The 24,660-nt window shown below is 42.1% G+C and overlaps 1 protein-coding gene across 2 annotated transcripts in view; it reads left to right on the top strand.

Annotated features, from left to right (window-relative positions):
- Positions 1–18,738, top strand: part of FER (FER tyrosine kinase) — a 391,744-nt gene extending 373,006 nt beyond the window's left edge. For both annotated transcript variants that reach the window (XM_075836781.1, XM_075836789.1), the window contains exons 20-21: positions 12,580–12,702; positions 14,241–18,738. In XM_075836781.1, the coding sequence (XP_075692896.1) occupies positions 12,580–12,702; positions 14,241–14,383 (266 nt within the window). In that variant the 3' untranslated portion in view covers positions 14,384–18,738. The remainder of the gene's footprint in view (positions 1–12,579; positions 12,703–14,240) is intronic.
- Positions 18,739–24,660: the final 5,922 nt, after the last annotated feature.

The following is a 24,660-nucleotide window of genomic DNA, read 5'->3' as shown; positions in this document are numbered from 1 at the left end:
GAGTTTCTTTGCATATATGATCCATCTATAGTATTTGATCCCTTGCTGATTTTGTAAGTTTGCCCACTGTCAAAGACATGAACAGTCTAGAATTTTTAGGCTAGGTTAATTTTACCAGTGAGAGATAGATTATATTAAAAAAAAAATGACATTGTCAAAATTATATATATTTATTTGCATTGTGCACAGAGAAATAAGTATTTGATCCCTTTGGCAAACAAGACTTAATACTTGGTGGCAAAACCCTTGTTGGCAAGCACAGCAGTCAGACATTTTTAGTAGTTGATGATGAGGTTTGCACACATGTTGGATGAAATTTTGGCCCACTCCTCTTTGTAGATCATCTGTAAATCATTAAGATTTCGAGGCTGTCACTTGGCAACTCGGATCTTCAGCTCCCTCCATAAATTTTCGATGGGATTAAGGTCTGGAGACTGGCTAGGCCACTCCATGACCTTAATGTGCTTCTATTTGAGCCACTCCTTTGTTGCCTTGGCTGTATGTTTCGGGTAATTGTCGTGCTGGAAGACCCAGCCACGAGCCATTTTTAATGTCCTGGTGGAGGGAAGGAGGTTGTCACTCAGGATTTGACGGTACATGGCTCCATCCATTCTCCCATTGATGCGGTGAAGTAGTCCTGTGCCCTTAGCAGAGAAACACCCTCAAAACATAATGTTTCCACCTCCATGCTTGACAGTGGGGACGGTGTTGTTTGGGTCATAGGCAGCATTTCTCTTCCTCCAAAAACGGCGAGTTGAGTTAATGCCAAAGAACTAAATTTTAGTCTCATCTGACCACAGCACCTTCTCCCAATCACTCTCAGAATCATCCAGATGTTCATTTGCAAACTTCAGACAGGCCTGTACATGTGCCTTCTTGAGCAGGGGGACCTTGCGGGCACTGCAGGATTTTAATCCATTACGGCGTAATGTGTTACCAATGGTTTTCTTGGTGACTGTGGTCCCAGCTGCCTTGAGATCATTAACAAGTTCCCCCCCCCCCGTGTAGTTTTCGGCTGAGCTCTCACCTTCCTCAGGATCAAGGATACCCCACGAGGTGAGATGTTGCATGGAGCCCCAGATCGATGTCGATTGACAGTCATTTTGTATGTCTTCCATTTTCTTACTATTGCACCAACAGTTGTCTCCTTCTTACCTAGCATCTTACTTATGGTTTTGTAGCCCATTCCAGCCTTGTGCAGGTCTATGATCTTGTCCCTGACATCCTTAGAAAGCTCTTTGGTCTTGCCCATGTTGTAGAGGTTAGAGTCAGACTGATTAATTTAGTCTTTGGACAGGAGTCTTTTATACAGGTGACCATTTAAGACAGCTGTCTTTAATGCAGGCACCAAGTTGATTTGGAGCGTGTAACTGGTCTGGAGGAGGCTGAACTCTTAATGGTTGGTAGGGGATCAAATACTTATTTCTCTGTGCACAATGCAAATAAATATATATAATTTTGACAATGTGATTTTCTTTTTTTTTTTTATATAATCTATCTCTCACTGGTAAAATTAACCTAGCCTAAAAATTTGACAGTGGGCAAACTTACAAAATCAGCAAGGGATCAAATACTTATTTCCTCCACTGTATATCTATTTGCATTGTGCACAGAGAAATAAGTATTTGATCCCATACCAACCATTAAGAGTTCAGCCTCCTCCAGACCAGTTACACGCTCCGAATCAACTTGGTGCCTGCATTAAAGACAGCTGTCTTAAATGGTCACCTGTATAAAAGACTCCTGTCCACAGACTCAATTCATCAGTCTGACTCTAACCTCTACAACATGGGCAAGACCAAAGAGCTTTCTAAGGATGTCAGGGACAAGATCATAGACCTGCACAAGGCTGGAATGGGCTACAAAACCATAAGTAAGACGCTGGGTGAGAAGGAGACAACTGTTGGTGCAATAGTAAGAAAATGGAAGACGTACAAAATGACTGTCAATCGACATCGATCTGGGGCTCCATGCAAAATCTCACCTCGTGGGGTATCCTTGATCCTGAGGAAGGTGAGAGCTCAGCCGAAAACTACACGGGGGGAACTTGTTAATGATCTCAACGCAGCTGGGACCACAGTCACCAAGAAAACCATTGGTAACACATTACGCCGTAATGGATTAAAATCCTGCAGTGCCCGCAAGGTCCCCCTGCTCAAGAAGGCACATGTACAGGCCCGTCTGAAGTTTGCAAATGAACATCTGGATGATTCTGAGAGTGATTGGGAGAAGGTGCTGTGGTCAGATGAGACTAAAATTGAGCTCTTTGGCATTAACTCAACTCGCCGTGTTTGGAGGAAGAGAAATGCTGCCTATGACCCAAAGAACAGCGTCCCCACTGTCAAGCATGGAGGTGGAAACATTATGTTTTGGGGGTGTTTCTCTGCTAAGGCCACAGGACTACTTCACCGCATCAATGGGAGAATGGATGGAGCCATGTACCGTCAAATCCTGAGTGACAACCTCCTTCCCTCCACCAGGACATTAAAAATGGCTCGTGGCTGGGTCTTCCAGCACAACAATGACACGAAACATACAGCCAAGGCAACAAAGGAGTGGCTCAAAAAGAAGCACATTAAGGTCATGGAGTGGCCTAGCCAGTCTCCAGACCTTAATCCCATCGAAAACTTATGGAGGGAGCTGAAGATCCGAGTTGCCAAGCGTCAGCCTCGAAATCTTAATGATTTACAGATGATCTGCAAAGAGGAGTGGGCCAAAATTCCATCTAACATGTGTGCAAACCTCATCATCAACTACAAAAAACGTCTGACTGCTGTGCTTGCCAACAAGGGTTTTGCCACCAAGTATTAAGTCTTGTTTGCCAAAGGGATCAAATACTTATTTCTCTGTGCACAGTGCAAATAAATATATATAATTTTGACTATGTGATTTTCTTTTTTTTTTTTTTATATAAGCTATCTCTCACTGGTAAAATTAACCTAGCCTAAAAATTCTAGACTGTTCATGTCTTTGACAGTGGGCAAACTTACAAAATCAGCAAGGGATCAAATACTTATTTCCTTCACTGTATATGTAAAAAAAAGTTACAGCCGCTCAGTAGACAAGCTCACTTATTGTTCCTTGCAAGGCTTATGACGGATGAGGAAATATGTTGTATTAGGGGCGACAGCAGCTGTTCATAGAATTCCTCTCGTATATGAGACTGGCGCCTACATCCCAGCCAAACACTGCCCCCTTGGCTTCATTGACTGCTCTAGCCTGCGCAGACATTACTGGTATCTTTAGTGAAATCTCACGCAGGCACTGCATGTTCCCTGGCCCTGAAGAAGCCAGTGACATCTGCGCACACTAGAACCACTAGTTGGACTAGGTTTAGGCTGAAGAGACCGTTGCTGGGCTTACGACTCAGCATGCCAGGCAAACTTGCCCCTCGTGCCAGCTGTAGCACACAATCTGACCCTTGTTCCATTGGGAACCAGTTTAACCCTGATTGCTAAAAAAAAATATGGTATAAACCAGGGGTCTCAAACTCGGCCGGGTAAGTGGGCCACATATAGAAGAAATGGGAAGTTGAAGGGCCGCATTACTTTCAAATTTGATACAATACAAAATTATTGTTAATAAATTAGTTATTTGAACTACTATAACATTATATTACTATAATAATAATACATTACTATAATAATAATACTACGTTACTATAATAATAGCGCTAGGTTTTAAATTTGAGAGAATTCTCCACGTACTTATTTCAACAATCCAGTTTTCCAGTTTAAGTGTCGCTAAATGCAGTCCAGCGGCTCAGTTGGCAGCGTTTGGCAGACACATGGATGTCAAGATTTTAGATAGTGCCACAGAGTCCTCTGTAGATAGTGCCACAGAGTCCTCTGTAGATAGTGTTACAGAGTCCTTTGTAGATAGTGTTACAGAGTCCTTTGTAGATAGTGCCACAGAGTCCTTTGTAGATAGTGCCACAGAGTCCTTTGTAGATAGTGCCACAGAGTCCTCTGTAGATAGTGCCACAGAGTCCTCTGTAGATAGTGGCACAGAGTCCTCTGTAGATAGTGGCACAGAGTCCTCTGTAGATAGTGGCACAGAGTCCTCTGTAGATAGTGGCACAGAGTCCTCTGTAGATAGTGCCACAGAGTCGTCCTCTGTAGGTAGTGCCACAGAGTCGTCCTCTGTAGGTAGTGCCACAGAGTCGTCCTCTGTAGGTAGTGCCACAGAGTCGTCCTCTGTAGGTAGTGCCACAGAGTCGTCCTCTGTAGGTAGTGCCACAGAGTCGTCCTCTGTAGGTAGTGCCACAGAGTCGTCCTCTGTAGGTAGTGCCACAGAGTCGTCCTCTGTAGGTAGTGCCACAGAGTCGTCCTCTGTAGGTAGTGCCACAGAGTTGTCCTCTGTAGGTAGTGCCACAGAGTCGTCCTCTGTAGGTAGTGCCACAGAGTCGTCCTCTGTAGGTAGTGCCACAGAGTCGTCGTCTGTAGGTAGTGCCACAGAGTCGTCCTCTGTAGGTAGTGCCACAGAGTCGTCGTCTGTAGGTAGTGCCACAGAGTCGTCCTCTGTAGGTAGTGCCACAGAGTCGTCCTCTGTAGGTAGTGCCACAGAGTCGTCCTCTGTAGGTAGTGCCACAGAGTCGTCCTCTGTAGGTAGTGCCACAGAGTCGTCCTCTGTAGGTAGTGCCACAGAGTCGTCCTCTGTAGGTAGTGCCACAGAGTCGTCCTCTGTAGGTAGTGCCACAGAGTCGTCCTCTGTAGGTAGTGCCACAGAGTCGTCCTCTGTAGGTAGTGCCACAGAGTCGTCCTCTGTAGGTAGTGCCACAGAGTCGTCCTCTGTAGGTAGTGCCACAGAGTCGTCCTCTGTAGGTAGTGCCACAGAGTCGTCCTCTGTAGGTAGTGCCACAGAGTCGTCCTCTGTAGGTAGTGCCACAGAGTCGTCCTCTGTAGGTAGTGCCACAGAGTCGTCCTCTGTAGGTAGTGCCACAGAGTCGTCCTCTGTAGGTAGTGCCACAGAGTCGTCCTCTGTAGGTAGTGCCACAGAGTCGTCCTCTGTAGGTAGTGCCACAGAGTCGTCCTCTGTAGGTAGTGCCACAGAGTCGTCCTCTGTAGGTGGTGCCACAGAGTCGTCCTCTGTAGGTGGTGCCACAGAGTCGTCCTCTGTAGATGGTGCCACAGAGTCGTCCTCTGTAGATGGTGCCACAGAGTCGTCCTCTGTAGATGGTGCCACAGAGTCGTCCTCTGTAGATGGTGCCACAGAGTCCTCTGTAGATGGTGCCACAGAGTCCTCTGTAGATGGTGCCACAGAGTCCTCTGTAGATGGTGCCACAGAGTCCTCTGTAGATGGTGCCACAGAGTCCTCTGTAGATGGTGCCACAGAGGAGTCCTCTGTAGATGGTGCCACAGAGGAGTCCTCTGTAGGTGGTGCCACAGAGGAGTCCTCTGTAGGTGGTGCCACAGAGGAGTCCTCTGTAGGTGGTGCCACAGAGGAGTCCTCTGTAGGTGGTGCCACAGAGGAGTCCTCTGTAGGTGGTGCCACAGAGGAGTCCTCTGTAGGTGGTGCCACAGAGGAGTCCTCTGTAGGTGGTGCCACAGAGGAGTCCTCTGTAGGTGGTGCCACAGAGGAGTCCTCTGTAGGTGGTGCCACAGAGGAGTCCTCTGTAGGTGGTGCCACAGAGGAGTCCTCTGTAGATGGTGCCACAGAGGAGTCCTCTGTAGATGGTGCCACAGAGGAGTCCTCTGTAGATGGTGCCACAGAGGAGTCCTCTGTAGATGGTGCCACAGAGGAGTCCTCTGTAGATGGTGCCACAGAGGAGTCCTCTGTAGATGGTGCCACAGAGGAGTCCTCTGTAGATGGTGCCACAGAGGAGTCCTCTGTAGATGGTGCCACAGAGGAGTCCTCTGTAGATGGTGCCACAGAGGAGTCCTCTGTAGATGGTGCCACAGAGGAGTCCTCTGTAGATGGTGCCACAGAGGAGTCCTCTGTAGATGGTGCCACAGAGGAGTCCTCTGTAGATGGTGCCACAGAGGAGTCCTCTGTAGATGCTGCCGCAGTGCCCTCTGTAGATGCTGCCGCAGTGCCCTCTGTAGATGCTGCCGCAGTGCCCTCTGTAGATGCTGCCGCCGTGCCCTCTGTAGATGCTGCCGCCGTGCCCTCTGTAGATGCTGCCAACGTGCCCTCTGTAGATGCTGCCAACGTGCCCTCTGTAGATGCTGCCGCCGTGCCCTCTGTAGATGCTGCCGCCGTGCCCTCTGTAGATGCTGCCGCCGTGCCCTCTGTAGATGCTGCCAACGTGCCCTCTGTAGATGCTGCCAACGTGCCCTCTGTAGATGCTGCCAACGTGCCCTCTGTAGATGCTGCCAACGTGCCCTCTGTAGATGCTGCCAACGTGCCCTCTGTAGATGCTGCCAACGTGCCCTCTGTAGATGCTGCCGCACACTGTCCTCTGTAGATGCTGCCGCACACTGCCCTCTGTAGATGATGCCGCACACTGCCCTCTTTAGATGATGCCGCACACTGCCCTCTTTAGATGATGCCGCACACTGCCCTCTGTAGATGATGCCGCACACTGCCCTCTGTAGATGATGCCGCACACTGCCCTCTGTAGATGATGCCGCACTTCCCTCTGTAGATGATGCCGCACACTGCCCTCTGTAGATGATGCCGCACACTGCCCTCTGTAGATGATGCCGCACACTGCCCTCTGTAGATGATGCCGCACACTGCCCTCTGTAGATGATGCCGCACACTGCCCTGTGTAGATGATGCCGCACACTGCCCTGTGTAGATGATGCCGCACACTGCCCTCTGTAGATGATGCCGCACACTGCCCTCTGTAGATGATGCCGCACACTGCCCTGTGTAGATGATGCCGCACACTGCCCTGTGTAGATGATGCCGCACACTGCCCTCTGTAGATGATGCCGCACACTGCCCTCTGTAGATGATGCCGCACACTGCCCTGTGTAGATGATGCCGCACACTGCCCTGTGTAGATGATGCCGCACACTGCCCTGTGTAGATGATGCCGCACACTGCCCTGTGTAGATGATGCCGCACACTGCCCTGTGTAGATGATGCCGCACACTGCCCTGTGTGGATGATGCCGCACACTGCCCTGTGTGGATGATGCCGCACACTGCCCTGTGTGGATGATGCCGCACACTGCCCTGTGTGGATGCTGCCGCACTGCCCTCTGTGGATGCTGCCGCACTGCCCTCTGTGGATGCTGCCGCACTGCCCTCTGTGGATGCTGCCGCACTGCCCTCTGTGGATGCTGCCGCACTGCCCTCTGTGGATGCTGCCGCACTGCCCTCTGTGGATGCTGCCGCACTGCCCTCTGTGGATGCTGCCGCACTGCCCTCTGTGGATGCTGCCGCACTGCCCTCTGTGGATGCTGCCGCACTGCCCTCTGTGGATGCTGCCGCACTGCCCTCTGTGGATGCTGCCGCACTGCCCTCTGTGGATGCTGCCGCACTGCCCTCTGTGGATGCTGCCGCACTGCCCTCTGTGGATGCTGCCGCACTGCCCTCTGTGGATGCTGCCGCACTGCCCTCTGTGGATGCTGCCGCACTGCCCTCTGTAGATGCTGCCGCAGTGCCCTCTGTAGATGCTGCCGCAGTGCCCTCTGTAGATGCTGCCGCAGTGCCCTCTGTAGATGCTGCCGCACACTGCCCTCTGTAGATGATGCCGCACACTGCCCTCTGTAGATGATGCCGCACACTGCCCTCTGTAGATGATGCCGCACACTGCCCTCTGTAGATGATGCCGCACTTCCCTCTGTAGTTGATGCCGCACACTGCCCTCTGTAGATGATGCCGCACACTGCCCTGTGTAGATGATGCCGCACACTGCCCTCTGTAGATGATGTCGCACACTGCCCTCTGTAGATGATGCCGCACACTGCCCTCTGTAGATGATGCCGCACTTCCCTCTGTAGTTGATGCCGCACACTGCCCTGTGTAGATGATGCCGCACACTGCCCTGTGTAGATGATGCCGCACACTGCCCTCTGTAGATGATGCCGCACACTGCCCTCTGTAGATGATGCCGCACACTGCCCTGTGTAGATGATGCCGCACACTGCCCTGTGTAGATGATGCCGCACACTGCCCTGTGTAGATGATGCCGCACACTGCCCTGTGTAGATGATGCCGCACACTGCCCTGTGTAGATAGTGCCACAAACCACTGTAGATCATCACACACACACCCCTCCCCTATAGATAGTAGCACATCCTCCCTATAGAAGTGGAATCCCAAGCCAGAGCATGCCGATGCACTGGCCTGGGATTCCATTGCTGTAGACTGGGCCCAACACACCCCACCCTGCTGACAGCGCCACACGCCTCCTCCATGTAGGTGCTCCATTGAGACTCCCTCCTCGACCGGGGTGTGTAGCACTGTCAAAATTGGGGTGTGTTGGGCGCTACTACAGGGAGTTTTAACTACATGGGACTGTCGGGCCACTGCTCACCAATGCGTTCGCATCGCTGGAGGACTGACGTCATGAAGGAGCGCTCCTCCTTCCGACCGCTCTATCCTCTCCCCGCGGGCTCACCAATGCGTTCGCATTGCCGGAGGACTGACGTCATGAAGGAGCGATCCTCCTTCCGACCGCTCTATCCTCTCCCCGCGGGCTCACCAATGCGTTTGCATCGCCGGAGGACCCTATATATTAGAAACCCCCATAAATCACCCCATTTTAAAAACTGCAGCTCTCAAAGTATTCAATACATTTAGAAAGTTTCTTAACCCTTTAGGCATTTCACAGGAATTAAAGAAAATTGGTGGTGAAATTTACAAATGTAATTTTTTTTTTGCAGAAAATCCATTTTAATAAAAAAAATTCTTTGTAACACAGAAGGGTTCACCAGAGAAACGCTAATTTATTGCCCAGATTTTGTGTTTTTATAAAAATATTCCATATGTGGCCCTAGTGTGCTAATTGACTAAGTCACAGGCCTCAGAAGGAACACCTAGTGGATTTTTGGACCTCCTTCTTATTAGAATATATTTTAGGCACCATGTCAGGTTTGAGGTTTTGTGGTGCCAAGAAACACTACCGAAAATACATAATTTGGCAAACTACACCCCTTTAAATAATTTATTGAGCCGTATAGTGAGCATTTTGACCCCACAGGTTTTTGCTGAATTTAGTGGAAAAAGGCTGTGAAAATTAAAATCTACATTTTTTCCAATATACCTTAGAAATTAACAGTAATGGGAGAGCCTTTAAAAGTTACTCAATTTTGGAAACTACACCACTCAGGGCATTTATCTAGGGGTGTAGTGAGAAATTTACATTTTCCACTGATATACGATTTTACTGCACAATATGTTATGCCGAGTTTGTGCCACTGAAGACAATTATCTCATAAACTGTTAAGCGGGTTCTCCCGGATATGGGAATGCCATATACTGTATGAGGCAGTAAACATTCTGTTTGGGCACCCTGAAGGGCTCAGAAGGGAGGAAGCGTCATTTGGCTTTTGGAGTGCGGATTTTACCTGGTAATAGTTCTATTTTGGGGTTTTACTGGTATTTCACTTTATAATGTGGGGGCATATGTAAGCTGTGCCGAGTATATCAGGGTATAATAAGGTGGTATAATAATGGGGTAAATAAATAATCCACAGATGTGTGGCCAGGTCTTATCCCCCTTCTCGAACACACTCTGCTCGTTTTGTGTCGCTATATTGTGAGAGCCAGAGCATTTTTATTCTTCCGCCAAGTGAGATGTGTGAGGGCTTTATTTTTTGCGGGACAATCTGTAGTTTTTATTGGTACAATTTTTGGGGTACATGCAACTTTTTTGTTCACTTTTTATTCCTTTTTATTCCTTTTTTATGGCAAGCAAGTTGATCAAAAACCAGCAATTTTGACTTTTTTAAAAAAAAAAAATTACAGTGTTCACCGTGCGCTATAAATGACATATTGACTTTATTCTACCAGTCGATAAAATTACGTCGATACCAAATGTTTAGTTTTTTTTTACATTGTCTGCATAATAAAATCAAGTTTCTTTTTAATCATTTATTTTTTTGTGTCGCCATATTCTAAGAGCTATAACTTTTTTATTTTTTCTTTGATAAAGCTGTGTATGGGCTTTTTTTTTTTTGCGGAACAGGCAGTAGATTTTATTACTACCATTTTGGGGTACATGCGACTTTTTGATAACTTTTTATTTAATATTTTAATTTTTAGTTTTTTTTTACGGTGTCCACCGTGCGGGAAAAATAACACGATCGTTCTGTAGTTCGGGTCATTACAGATGTGGCAATACCTACCAAAAATGTAACTTTTTTTTAATGTTTTACATTTTTTTCCTATAATAACCATTTTATTGTGGGAAAAAGGGCGATTTTTTTTTTTGTTTTTTAACTTGAAATATCTTTTTTTTTTTATATTTTTTTTATTAATGCTTTTTTTTGTCCCATTAGGTGACTTTAAGGCCTGCATCTCTGATCACTATAATAATAGATTACACTACGTAGTGCAATGTAATGAGCTATCCGCTGAAAGGAAGTTTATTAGGTCCTGCCTCTGGCGGGGCCTAATAGGCTTCCGTGTTTGGCAGACCAGGAGGCCATTCTTAGGCCTCCAGTTGCCATAGCAACCATCGGCACCCCCGCGATCACGTCACCATGGTGCCAATCGGCTACAAACCCCTTAGATGCCATGGCTGCTATTGACTGCGGCATCTAAGGGGTTAATCGGTCGGATCAGAGGCTAGCTTCAGGCCTGGCAGTTACAGTAGGGTGTCGGCTGTAATATACAGCTGACATCTGGCGGTTATGGCATGAGCTTAGCTTCTGAGCCCGTACCATCACCACAACATACAGTTATGTTCATTTGCATTAAGACATTGGCATGTATGACGTAATTGTATGTGGATTTGTGCCAAGGGGTTAATTAAGTTAAATTCATTACATTTAAATAGTTTTTCAGTTGTTACGAAGTTTTAAAAACTGCAATATGGCCAAAAGGCTTTTCACAGATGAGGAGGTGTATGGTATGACAGTGCTTTTATCTTCATCCGTATCAAGCCAATCTGAGTCTTAAACCCACCCGACTGGGCAAAGGAGTTGTCGATTCTGCTGTGGCCCGAGTTGATGTAGGTAGCTGCGGATAATTATACCCCTCTAGGTGCCTGACTTTGTAGCCTCTTTCGGCATTCAATTTGCCACACAGAGTTCGGGCGATTGATTTTTATTTTTAAACTTTTTATATTTTATCTGATGCACTAATAAATGTAACGATTGAGCAAACCAACATCTACACGGATCTGTTCATGTCCTGCAACCCCAACTTATTGTATGCCGGTTGCCAAAGTTTGGAACCCCACAAACGCAGTGGAATTGCATAAAGTTTGGGATCTATTTTAAAACGCTGTCCCCATAAAAAAGCAGAGTATCAAAGATTATTGGTCCCTTGAGAGGGGGGGGGGGCTGCTGGAGGGAGATAGAGGAGAGAAACACGTTTGCTGCTGCAGCATCTGGCAAGGGTTTTATTTCACCCCAATGTTGGATTCTCAGCTACACTGTTTATTATTGCTTTATAATCTCCTCCATGCTGCTGATGCTCTGTGTATATGTGTGATAGATAGAGATAGGGGAGCAGAATCTCATGGCAGACATGATAGCAGCTAGTCTCCTCCCCCTCTGGAGCGAAGTTCAGTGAAAACTGATAATTAAAGAAAGCATGCAGAGGGGAAAATTGTCGATAATTGCCATATGCATATAATGTCCAGATATAGTGTTATTCCTCATGTACGCACACATGACTGCTTATTCTGAAAAGTTAGTTATGCTTAAAAGATTGCTGGCTGTCACCACTACAAGGGGTGCGTGCTGCTTATGTATTTATATTACTCCTGTTGACTTTAGTGGGCGCTGTATAAATATGTATGCAGTGAATTTTCCCTTGTAGTCAGAATTTTTCTATTTCATTCTGTGATTATGTGAAGAGAAGCAGAAGATTTCTAGCTCTGTATCACAAAAAGCTGCAGTCCCAATAAAGATATATTACGAAATTAAACATCACAGAGTTTTGGACAGATTTTACAGTTAATAAGAAAAATGCCAGCAGTATGCTGGCACTGTTTGGGGAAATCTTTTCTGGCAGCTTTTGTTTAGGTGGCATTTTGTTTATGGGGCCTCTCTGCTGGCACTTTTTTTAGTTTTAGGGCACGCTGTTTGCAATATTTATGGGGGGTACTGCTGGGAATGTTTCTGAGAGTGCACGGTTAAAGGAGTAATTCTTAATTCTAATGGCACTGTTTATATAGGCACTTGGGCTGACGTTATGGTGGCATGGTGTGGACTTGTCTACATAGAACTTCCACAGAGTGACAAATCTCAAGTCACCCTGATAATTAATGATTCTGAAAAGTAGGCAAGAATGATTTTACTGTAAATGATAAGAGTGGAAGTCCTATAAATAGTAACTGGAAAAATTGTCGGCGGCTGGAGTTTTTCTTTAATCCTTTTAGATAAGTGATGAATTTTTTTATTTTTATGATGTCACTTTCTAATGTAGGCATATGAGGAGGACCTTCACGGGCTTTTTATCTCCCTTATAAATAATATCTTTCAATATCCATTCTTTTTTTTCTTTTCTTCAGGACGATATAGTTCTGAAAGTGATGTGTGGAGCTTTGGCATTCTTCTATGGGAAACTTTCAGCTTGGGAGTATGTCCTTACCCAGGAATGACTAATCAGCAAGCTCGGGAACAAGTAGAAAAAGGTAAACTACTGTTTTTTTCACTGTAGCACAATGTTCACATTTTCAGTGCGGATTCTGCACTTAGTCTGCTGCTATTTACAGCACAATATATGTGGATGGAGCTTTGAATACTCCATTCACATGTAGTGGAATAAATTCACAGCTTGCTTATTCTGTTGCGGAAATGTTTCTAATTGTGTATGGTCATGCAAAGAGTGAAATCCGCAGCAAATCCACTGCATAATCCGCATTCACCACATTCTGATTTGGCTGCGTATTTGCCAACTCTTAGAATAGGTGGAGGTCTTATCTCTGGAATCTCCACCAATCAGCAGAATGAAGGAACCTCTTCACTACAGTAGCATCACCGTGCCTTGTTTGTGGTGTCTGGCACGGCAGCTCAGCCATATATACTTGAATAGGCTGAGCTACATTTCCAGACGCAACTGCACGCATATGAATTGCTCTGTGCTTCTGAAAAGAGGCAATGGTGCTCTCCCCTTTGTTTTGCTGATCGGACCAAACACACATTAATGGTCTTTCATAAGGATAGGCCACCAATGTAAAATACTGCAATAGCCCTTAAAGAAAGATGTCACTACTTCTTCTTTTTTTTTTTTTTTTATTTAATCAAAGAAATGTTAATTTTACATACGGATATTACTGACCGTATACAGGAAACAACAATATCAGAGAAGCACAAGATCCAGTTAGTACAGCATGTTATAGATCTAGAAAAGCAGTACGATCTTGCGTGATTTTTACTAAATTTGGTGAGTTCTATATTTGCCAAAGTTTAATTAAAAACAAAAAGAAAGCTTTTTATGCATGGCACGCTACAAACCTAAAAGAAAACTCAATGACTTCAATATAAATATACAGCATTCTGAAGACTTTCACTAAAACTCTGGAGATGGAATACTAGCCTATAAAAAGGCACCTATTGAAATGATTTTATAGACTTAAGGCCCTTTTTCATTGGCCAGTTTTCGGGCAAACGAGCATTCATATGAACCCTCGTTCCTAATCTTTCCCCCTTGTAACCAGGGCAACGATCAGCCGATGAACGAGCAAACGCTCGTTCATAGGCAGATCTGCTTGTTTATGCAGCATGAAATATTATCGTTGTTGGCAGCACATCTCCCTGTATAACCAGGGAGATGTGCTGCCAAAATAAAGGAAATGTATGGGGGCGAGCGATTGTAGTAAGGATCCCTCATCCCCATACATAACCAAGCATTGCTCCTTGTGAAAGGAGCAAATGAGCGCCGATCAACAAACTGTCTCGTTGATCGGCGCTTGTTTACATGGCCAATATCGGGCCGTGTAATAGGACCTTTAGTGTCTTCAGTAAAATCTAATAGGTATATAATAGATTTACAAAAGGTGGTAACCTTTTCAGTCTTCACCCACTTTCTAAAACCGAATTGTAACAGGATTATTTTTTTTTTTTTTAAACGTTACATTTAGTTTGCATTTAACTGTGTATTATGATTTGAAACCCATTGAATCTTTCTATGTTCAGCAATTATGTGTCTTGGCATTTCCTTTCCTTTCAGGTTATCGAATGTCTGCTCCACAAAAGTGCCCAGAGGAAGTCTTTAAGATCATGCAACGGTGTTGGGAATATAACCCAGAAAATCGCCCAAAGTTCATTGAGATGCAGAAAGAGCTTTCTTCAATCAAAAAGAAAATTACATAGTACCAAACCCACTGATGGACACTTACCTTGTAGCATAGTAGTTCTATTTGGCATATTTGTTACACACTCTGCATTTACCAAATACTGCCATCATCTTGTCTAGTGAATCTGCATGTGCCTTTTTACTGAACAGCATCATGTTCACCACCTGAAACCTAACACTTTGTCCCCTGAATGTGCCATTAATGTAATGATGTGGTGCTCAGATTTCTATACCTTAACTCCAAAAACTTCTTTGTATCATGCTTTTGAAATCATGGAGTTTTCCCGGTAGACAGTGGCACACAATCGATTTACCACATTCATTATTTCACAACCTGAAATTTTTGAGATTTATATTTTGTACTTTATTGCGGGAATGTTACTTCCTGTTATAAAGTGTAGTTAGTTATCTTATGCCAAATTTAACCTTGAAAATCCAAATTAAGCTGAGCACTTTTTCTTTTAGATGCATTACTTTTTGTTAATTCAAACCTTAAGAAAACCTAAAAAATACAAAATTCAATAACGTGTCAAATTAAATCGGTTGTCCAGTATTAAAAAAACATGGCGGCTTCCACAAACAGCACCACACCTGTCTAGAGGTTGTTTGTGATATTGCAGCTCAGCCCTATTCACTGCAATGGAGCTCAGCAGCAATCGCAGAAATAACCAATCGACATGTGTGGTGCTGTTTTTGAATGAAAGCCGCCATGTTTTTCTAATCCTAGGCAACTCCTTTAAATAGCATCTCCATCTGGAATAATTTAAAAAAAACACCAGTATATACATATAATATACATGCCTTTTAATTGTCCACTTTGCTCTAGCTTTTTAAGGTTCCGTTCAATCGGTCCTTGGATAAAACAGTTTCTAACTTTTTTCTGTGTTTTTTAAAAGTTACATTGGGAAGTACAGCCAATAATGCTCCTATAAGGGTGGCAAATGCAGAGGTTTAGGAGGCATGCAAAGTAGGGAAGATAATAACCTCAAGGGCTTATTTCTTAATTTATCTATTGGTGATTTTTTTTTTTTTTTATTATTCCAGGCGGAAATACACATAATTTTTTTTAATTGAGGATTGGCCTTTAATTTAACTTTGCACCTAAAATAAATCTTGTGGATCAGCTTATTCTTAGATTCAGAGCACTGCCAGCGATCAACCAGGCCTCGGATGATTTCACAATCTGAAGACTTTAGACCTCAGGAAAGGGTGCTTTGTAGTGTTTTTTTAATCTTTCAAGCAGAATTAAATGCTTGCTATTGAAGGCCACTATAATAATTTTTTTGCACACATGGCCCTTTGCGGAAACTCTTCTTAGATCGCTATAATGTCTTGGGACCATGGCAACTGTATATTACAGCTGTTCAAAAGAAAGCTCCACTTTTGAATAACATTACACAATTAAATTCCTAACAAAAAAGTAGGCGTAATCATATCTGTCCGGTGAATGTGAGGGTTTAGGTGTGCTTGACGGCAAGAATAGCGCTGCACACTACTTAGTCTTTGCTGCTGTCCAAAACACAGGAACCCTGATGGAATAGAAATAAAACAGTATTGTGAACAAGGCCTAAACTGTGGGCTATTAAAATATGTTATGCAAAATTGGAGTTTTCCATTTCTCTTTTAAGATACACAATTCAGTGACAACTAATTTTATACCACATATAAAAATATGTCTACTAGTCCTGCCTTTAGTTATATGTTTTACATCATTCCAGTACTGTATTAAATATGGCCAATGGGCACAAACTATTTACAAAACAGTCTTTATTAATGAAATAGAATTATAAAAAAAAAAGTAATCGCGTCAACTAAAATGTCTGGTAAGTGACCGACTTCTGGAGTTGTTTCATTAAACATCAAAAGAATGAGAATAGATGTGTTGGGGAGAGGTTGACAACTGTTTGATATAATTGAATTAATTACTTTAGTAGTCTCCGCCAAAGAATCTGCTTTCTACATGGGCTTCATGAAAGATGATTTGCTCTGACAGAAAAAGCGTATACGCAACACGTTAAATGGTTACAGCTGTTTGGCACATCCATTGATGTTATTAATTATTCAGAAATAGGTATTTGGAGACCTAAAATAGCAAGTGTTTAGTATTCACTATAAAAATTCTGTAAAAATTCAAGAAAAAGCCACAGCGGTCATGTGTCGTATTGCTGGCATTACTGCTCAGCAATAGGAGCCATAATACCAGGAATACGGCATGTGACTGCTGAGGCCTCTAAATGACTGTAGCAGTTACGTACTGACTGCTTGTAAACAAAGACTAGGAGGACCGCCGGGACACGAGTGTTGGATGGCCGGGGGTAAGCAGAGGTGAGTACTGATTCTTTTTTTTGTTCAAAAACATCTGCAGCTGTTTCTTTTAAAAAAAAAATTGCAAGTTGGATAACCTCTTTAACTTGAGAACTTTAGGCTCTGTTCCCATCTGCGTTGGAGGCTCCGTCATTTTTGTTGAACAAAATAGCGCACCGTGCACCACAAGTTTGTCTGATAAAATGACTGAAACCTTGACGGAAACCCGACAGAACCTTATTAAAGTCATTGGGTTCTGTTGGTTGCCATTTATTTTCTCCATGCGACGTATCCGGGTCTTCTGTTTTTCTCGTTCTGCTCTTATGACGGAGCAAAACAATGGCAAATAGAATGCAGATGTGAACATAGTCTGTGATTCTAGGTTTCCTACAGTTGTCACTCTTTAGTTGTGTTTACAGTAGGTTGAAAAGATAGAGTAAAGTCAAGCTCTGGAGTTCGATTTTCTTTTTTCGAGAGCTTTTATGGTTTTCATGAATGCGTAAATCACAAATATATCTGGTTAACTGAATAAATATTGTTTAAATATGTTATAGATTCGACTACACAATGGAGGGACACCATTATTAGAAGATGTGGCACATTGTTTCTGAAAAACGTAACATTTTGAATATTTAAAAGAAAGTCGATTCAAGTGGCATTGAATGAATGAGAAGAGTGTTTTCCTATCCCTTGTGCTCCTTCTGTAAACGTACACCGCTCTATTTTCTTCTTACTGAATTATAGGCACAGAGAATTAAGAGCACTAATTGTAATGGAGACCCTTTAATAGATATTCCAGACATAGACTGATGAGGTTTCTGATGGGGATAGAAGGGGATAGAAAAGTGAGGGAATGGATCATTTACATTGAGTCCTCCTGCATATCAGCAGACATGATGCTTTTAGTGCCTTTTTAACCTGCGACCATGCTAACTATATATCTGTATCATTACACATAATGAAAATAGGAAGTGAAGGAGTTGGATGTAATGGTAGGTGACTAAAGCAGAAACAATTTTGACATCCTCATTTCCTGCCTGTTGAGACCTTTAAGGACAGCATCCGTATGGAATAGTATGCATGTTGAGAATGTGGTTCATTAGCATATTTGTCAGTTTCCACAATCTAACCCCAGGACAGGTCTATTGTGAGCTGAGGCAGCATTGTTCTAAAAGGAAACTTGTATTGTGGTCTTTTTAGCAATACTGTAATTAGATTGCCCTTGGAGATACTGTGGAACCTTTATTAGCTGTGCTAATGACTGCAACTTGGAATATTGAGTTGTATGCTCACCACCAAAAAGCAAAATACGAGCATTTACAGTCACAAAACAAGTGTTTAACCAATCGTTGCTTCATACTGTAGTGTAACTATCATGGAAGAAAGTGGAGGTTTTTCCCATAGAAAGCAGTTATCGCTTCTTACATTATTAACCTGTTATGGATAATATGACCAGATCTTGTCTCCAGTGGTTTTTGTAAATTAATATTAGGTCATATGTTTTTATTATTCATTAAAACCTGGTAAGCAATTTCTTCTGTTCATCACGTAACACATTTGATTATTTTTATAGGTGTCAGGGTTTTAAAACACTAAGGCATCCTTTTGGCACTTCCATTAATTTCTTCAAGAATATTTAATGAAAGAATCACTATGCTCCTCTCCCATACGTCTTAATACATGAGAATCCAAATCTACTGTGTCCATTGTTACTGAAACTTACAGTAGTGTTAAAAAAAATAAAAAATAGCAGTGAGTTTAAAAAGCAAATCACAAAATCGTTATAATAAATGCACTGGAAATACTACACATTCAATTCCAAAACAATAACAAAATCTATCCAGTTTGTGTTAATCCTTTACAGAAAGTGGAGAAAAAGAAATATTAGGCTGTTCAAAAAAAATAGCAGTGACAGAATTTTCCTTTAAAAACGCAAAAATGTAATGTATAAACTGAAAAAAATGTTTCAGATTTCTCTTTACTGAACTAATGTTTAGTGGCATAACCATTGTTTCTGAGAACTGCTTGAAATCTGTGTTAGGGTATGTTCACACGAGGGCGCCCGTAACGGCTGAAATTACGGGGATGTTTCAGCCTGAAAACATCCCCGTAATCTCAGCCGTAACGGCATGTGCAGGCGCTTGAACGCCGCGTCCATTACGGACGTAATTGGCGCTGCTATTCATTGGAGTCAATGAATAACGGCTCCATTTACGGCCAAAGAAGTGACAGGTCACTTCTTTGACGCGGGCGTCTATTTACGCGCCGTCATTTGACAGCGGCACATAAATACACGCCTCGTGTGAACAGACAAACGTCTGCCCATTGCTTTCAATGGGCAGATGTTTGTCAGCGCTATTGAGGCGCTATTTTCGGACGTAATTCGGGGGAAAAACGCCCGAATTACGTCCGTAAATAGGCCGTGTGAACATACCCTTACATGGAGTCGACCAACTTCTGGAACCTCTGAACAGGTTCCAGTCCAGGAAGATTGGACTACATTCCAAATTTCTGCATTTTTGGGTTTTGCCTCATAAACCTCATTTTTTTATGTCACCCCCACATGTTTGGGATTGAGGTCAGTGGATTGGACTTGTGTTTTGGGTCATTGTCGTGTTGAAACCCATTTCAAGGGCATTTCTTCTTCGGTATAGGGCAACATGATCTCAAATATTTTGATATATTCAAACTGATCCATGATCCCTTGTATGGGATAAATAGACCCAAAACCATCAGATCTTTGATCTTTCTGCAGGTGATCATTGCCTGAGCCTTTGCCATTTTGGCTATTCTTCGATCCATTCGAACATTAGTTCCCCCATCCCTTCCAAGTTTTTCAGGTTTTGGTTGCCATTTCAAGGCATTTGAGCTGAGCAGCCTATAATTTGCTGCACTTCTCTATATGTTTTTCTCTCTCCAATCAACTTTTTAATCAAAGTACGTTTTTCATCAGAACAATGTGTGGAACGACCCATTTTCCTCAGTATTTCATAAGGAAATGCACTATAACCAACATGTGCAACATTTTCCACCCTTCTACTTTAAGGGCCAAAATTGACACCTGTTAGTCCACAGAATGAATGAGAATGTCTTCACCAATTTAACTCATCACTGCTATTATTTTGAATAAGCTCCTCTACATTAATGATTCAATTCCTTAGAATGAGCGGCATGTATGTCATAATTGTTGGCTCTACTACTTTTCTACTACTCTACTACACTTACAAGTAAATTATTTGCTATGTAGAAATATCACTTCCACCAAAAACATTGATTTATAAGGTTAATGATGATGAACTGCTATTTTTTTTAACACTATTGTACATCTCTGCTTCACAAAGACATAACTTAAAACTTCTGGATCCCAATATAATATGTGTAACAGGGCTCCTATTTGCAGTGTGCTATTGATAATACGGTAGTCGTCTTAGGTGACAGAGGGGTGCTTGGGCCCCCTCAAGCACCAGGTTTGGGTGTGACTGCTACTTCTGCACCCTCTATACCTCTGCTCCTGATTCTGAACATTACAAATACATATAGTAAAAAATATTTCTAAAAAACAAGTGTTCCAATTTTGTGCCATAAAGCCCCTTGATAAATGCCTCTAGGCGTGTAGTTTCTAAAACGGGGTCACTTTTGTTTGGTACATCAGTGGTTTTGCAAATGCAACATGGCGTCCGCAAACCATTCCAGCAAAATCTACGCTCCAAAAGATAAATACCGCTCCTTTTCTTCTGAATGCTCCCATATATGTATACATCTGATTATAACCACATATGTGGTGTTACTCGGGAGAAATTGCTTTACAAATGTTGGGGTGCTTTTTCTTTATTCCTTGTAAAAATGAAAAATGTTGATCTAAAACTACATCTTGTTGGGAAAAAAATATATTTTTCATTTTCATGGCTTAATTCTAATTAATTCAGCAAAAAACCTTTGGGATCAAAATTCTCACCACACCCCTAGATGATTCCTCAGGGGGTGCAGTTTCCACTGTACTAGTACTACAGGGGCTCAGCAAATGTGACATGGCGCCCAGAAACCATTCCAAAATCCAAATGGCGCTCCTTCCATTCTGAGCCCTACCGTGTGTCCAAACAGACGTTTATGAAGACATGTGGGGTATTGTTTTACTCGGGAGAAATTGCTTTATAAATGTTGCGGTGCTTTTTCTCCTTTAGTCTTTGTGGAAATGAAAAAAAATTCGCTAAACCTACATTTTATTTGAAAAAAAATAGATTTTCATTTTCACAGCCTGCTTCCAATAAGTTCTGCAAAAAAACTGTGGGGTCAAAATGCTCACTATACCCCTAGATAATTTCCTCAAGGGGTATAGTTTCCAAAATGGAGCCACTTGTTGGGGGTTTCCACTGTCTTGTCCCCTCAGGGGCTTTGCAAATGTGACATGGCCACCGCAAACCATTCCTGCTAAATTTGAGCTCCAAGAGCCAAATGACGCTCTTTCCATTCTGAGCCCTGCCGTGTGTCCAAACAGCCATTCATGACCACATGTGGGGTATTGTTTTACTCGGGAGAAATTGCTCTACAAATGTTGTGGTGCTTTTTCTACTTTAGTTCTTTTGGAAACGAAAAAAAATGAGCTTAACCTACATTTTATTTGAAAAAATGTCGATTTTCATTTTCATGGCCTAGTTCCAAAAAATTTTGCAAAAAAACTGGCGGGTCAAAATGCTTACTACACCCTTAAATAAATTCCTCGAGGGGTATAGTTTCCCAAATGGGGTCACTTTTGGGGGGTTTCCACTGTTTTAGTTCCACAAGACCTCTTCAAAGCTGACATGGTGCCTAAAATATATTCTAATAAAAAGGAGGCCCCAAAATCCACTAGGTACTACTTTGCTTCTGAGGCCGGTGCTTCAGTCCAGTAGCACACTAGGGCCACATGTGGGATATTTCCTAAAACTGCAGAACCTGGGCAATAAATATTGAGTTGCGTTTCTCTGGAAACCCTTCTGTGGTACAAATAAAATGGATGCAAAATGAATTTCTGGAAAAATATAATGAACTTGATAAATTTCACCTCTACTTTGCCTTAATTCCTGCGAAATGTCTAAAGGGTTAAGAAACTTTCTAAATGCTGTTTTGAATACTTTGAGGGGTGCAGTTTTTAAAATGCGTTGACTTATTGGGGGTTTCTAATATCTAAGGACTTCAAAGCCACTTCGGAACTGAACTGGCCCCTGTAAAAATAGCCTTTTGAAATTTTCTTGAAAATGTGAGAAATTGCTGCTAAAGTTCTAAGCCTAGTAACGTCCTAGAAAAATAAAAGGATGATCAAAAAATGATGCCAAACTAAAGTAGACATATGGGGGATGTTAATTAGCAACATTTTTGTGTGGTATAACTGCCTGTCTTACAAGCAGATACATTTAAATTGAGAAAAATGCTAATTTTTTTAATTTTTGGCAAAATTTTGGTGTTTTCACAATTAAATACTGAATGTATCCGGCAAATTTTGCCAGTAACATAAAGTCCAATGTGTCACGAGAAAACAATCTCTGAAACGCTTGGATAGGTTCAAGCATTCCGGAGTTATTACCACATAAAGTGAAACATGTCAGATTTGAAAAATGAGGATCTGTCAGGAAGGTCAAAAGTGGCCAAAGAGGGAATGGGTTAAAGGCACCGTTTTTCTATAAGGCTCTTTGCTATATACTTTATTAGGGAACTGTATCACTTCTCTGTAATAATGATACCTGCCAGACTCCTCTCTGCACCCAGCAATAATTTATAAAAGGCCCCAAGTCTGCCATCTTGGTACTCAAAACATGAGCCTGTAAATAGCACAATACACTAAAATACTTAAGAATTGCACATAGGTATTGTACCATCAAACAACCGCTTGTTTAAGTCCCCTAAGGGGACACATTCTTTTTATAAAACCGTTAAAGTTCTTAATGTACAAAAAAATGTTAAGTTCAAAACCGCCCATTTTCTCCCTAAAGCAATTGCTGTATCCATAAAAGTCTGAACTACTACAATATAACATTATTTATCCCGAATGGTAAATGTTGTAAAAAAAACAAAAACGCCAGATTTATGTTTTTGGTCATGTTACCTCCCAAATAAAATGGAATAAAAAGTGATCAAAAGGTAGTTTCTACCCCAAAATGGCACCAATAAAAGCTACAGCTCGCCTCGCAAGAAACAAAAAGGTCCTTCCACACCTCTATTGACAAAAATAAAAAAGTTATGGGTCTCAGAATGTGGTGACACAAAACACTTTTTTTTTAACCAATAGTTTTTGTTTTGTAAAAGTAGTACATCATAAAAAATATATCAATTTGTATCGATCGCCATAAACGTGTTGAACCACACAATAAAGTTAGTGGATTTTTTTCCACAGGGTGAACGGCATAAAAACAAAAGAACAATGGAATCACCGTTTTTTCTTCCAATTTCATCCCACAAAGAATTTTTCAGTTTCTCAATACAAAATATGGTACATTAAATTGTGCCATTAAAAAATTCCAACTTGATACAAGCCTATGTCGACAGAAAAATAAGTTATGTCGTTTGGAAAGCGGGAAGGATAAGACAAAAATTAAAAGTTTAAAAATGTCTGCAGCTGAAAGGGGTTAAAAAAGGATAAATAAACTTGTCCCCTAATAAAGCATATGGCAAGGGCTTTCCAATAATAAATACTTACACATATTGAGAAAATTGCTTATTCACTCCTCTGTGTTTTATATGCATTTTAAATGCATAGATGTGAATAAAGCCTCGTAGAAGTTTATTCCTTCTCAACATGAAAGAGTAGTTGCCATTACTTCCAGTAGAAGAGTTGCTTGCATTATAGGTTTATACAGATTGTTCCTGTAATTCACTGATTTAAAGAATACTGTGCAACCCATTGGGTAAATAACATGCAAATTGCATAATCCTTAAATAGAATACTTAACGTTATGTAAAAGCCAGAAGTTGTCTCTTCCTAAATCTCCACTCAAAATGCTTTTTTTTTTTTGTTTTGTTTATTATCCTCCAATTTATAATGTATATGTTTTGTTTAAAAGCAACATTATTCCTTATTTCTTGTAACAGCAGATGAAAAGATGTAATTGTTAAATATCAGACATATATCTATTATTCTAAAATAAACTTGTCCCATCCCAGCAGTGAACTTGAATATCACTGTTTATATTACTACTGTAGGTTTCTATAGGAAAATCGAAATACGACTGACCAAACAGCACTAGGCATGCCTACATGTCATAATATGGACTTACAGGTTAAAGTCATAGTCTTGGAAACATGCATTACTGTCTTTTAAAGTTTCCCTCATGTAGAGCAGTTTTATCAGTAAGACATAACAAGTAATGAGCTGCCTTTTTCTACAGAAGAAACCACCAAAATGAGAACTCGGGGACCAAATTTACCCCAGTCTTAGGAATTATCAGCATGTCTAATGTTGTGGTATGTAAGTCTTATGTATGCATTCCTGGATATCCCCCTCTTCTTTAATATTACTTTACCCTCTAAGAATGAAAGTAGCAAAATAGTTAAGTGGGTATTTTGTATGATGTTTATCTTTCACTTTATAAATGGAGCCAAAATATTTAGCACAGTTATTCAGATTTCAGACTTTAAGATTTGACCTACAATGATATTACAGTTTCTAAATGGAAAACCTCTTAGTAACATTTTACAGATTATTTCCAGATTATACATTTTTTTTAGGGTAAAATCACTGCTCCATAGTGTATATATAAACTGTGCAGTCAACTACTTCAACTTCAGTATATATGCCATAGTTGGGGTTGGATCGTGTTCCAAGATAATTCAATTGCTAAACAGAAAAAGAACAAAGCGCACATAGTGCATGAACCAGTAGGAAAACAATAAATGTGGGGAACGGCGGTCAAATATGCTGACCTGGTGTGGTTATGTTAGGAGCACAACATCCATTAGAGCATACTCCAGTAGTCCACCGAGGCAAAATAGTTTGGATAAGGTTGCAGCCCAAGTTCCG

This window comes from Rhinoderma darwinii, chromosome 1 (genome assembly GCF_050947455.1).
Source record: "Rhinoderma darwinii isolate aRhiDar2 chromosome 1, aRhiDar2.hap1, whole genome shotgun sequence".
NCBI lineage: Eukaryota > Metazoa > Chordata > Amphibia > Anura > Rhinodermatidae > Rhinoderma > Rhinoderma darwinii.
Note: the sequence above shows the minus strand (reverse complement) of the source record. Positions and strands in the feature narration are given on the sequence as shown.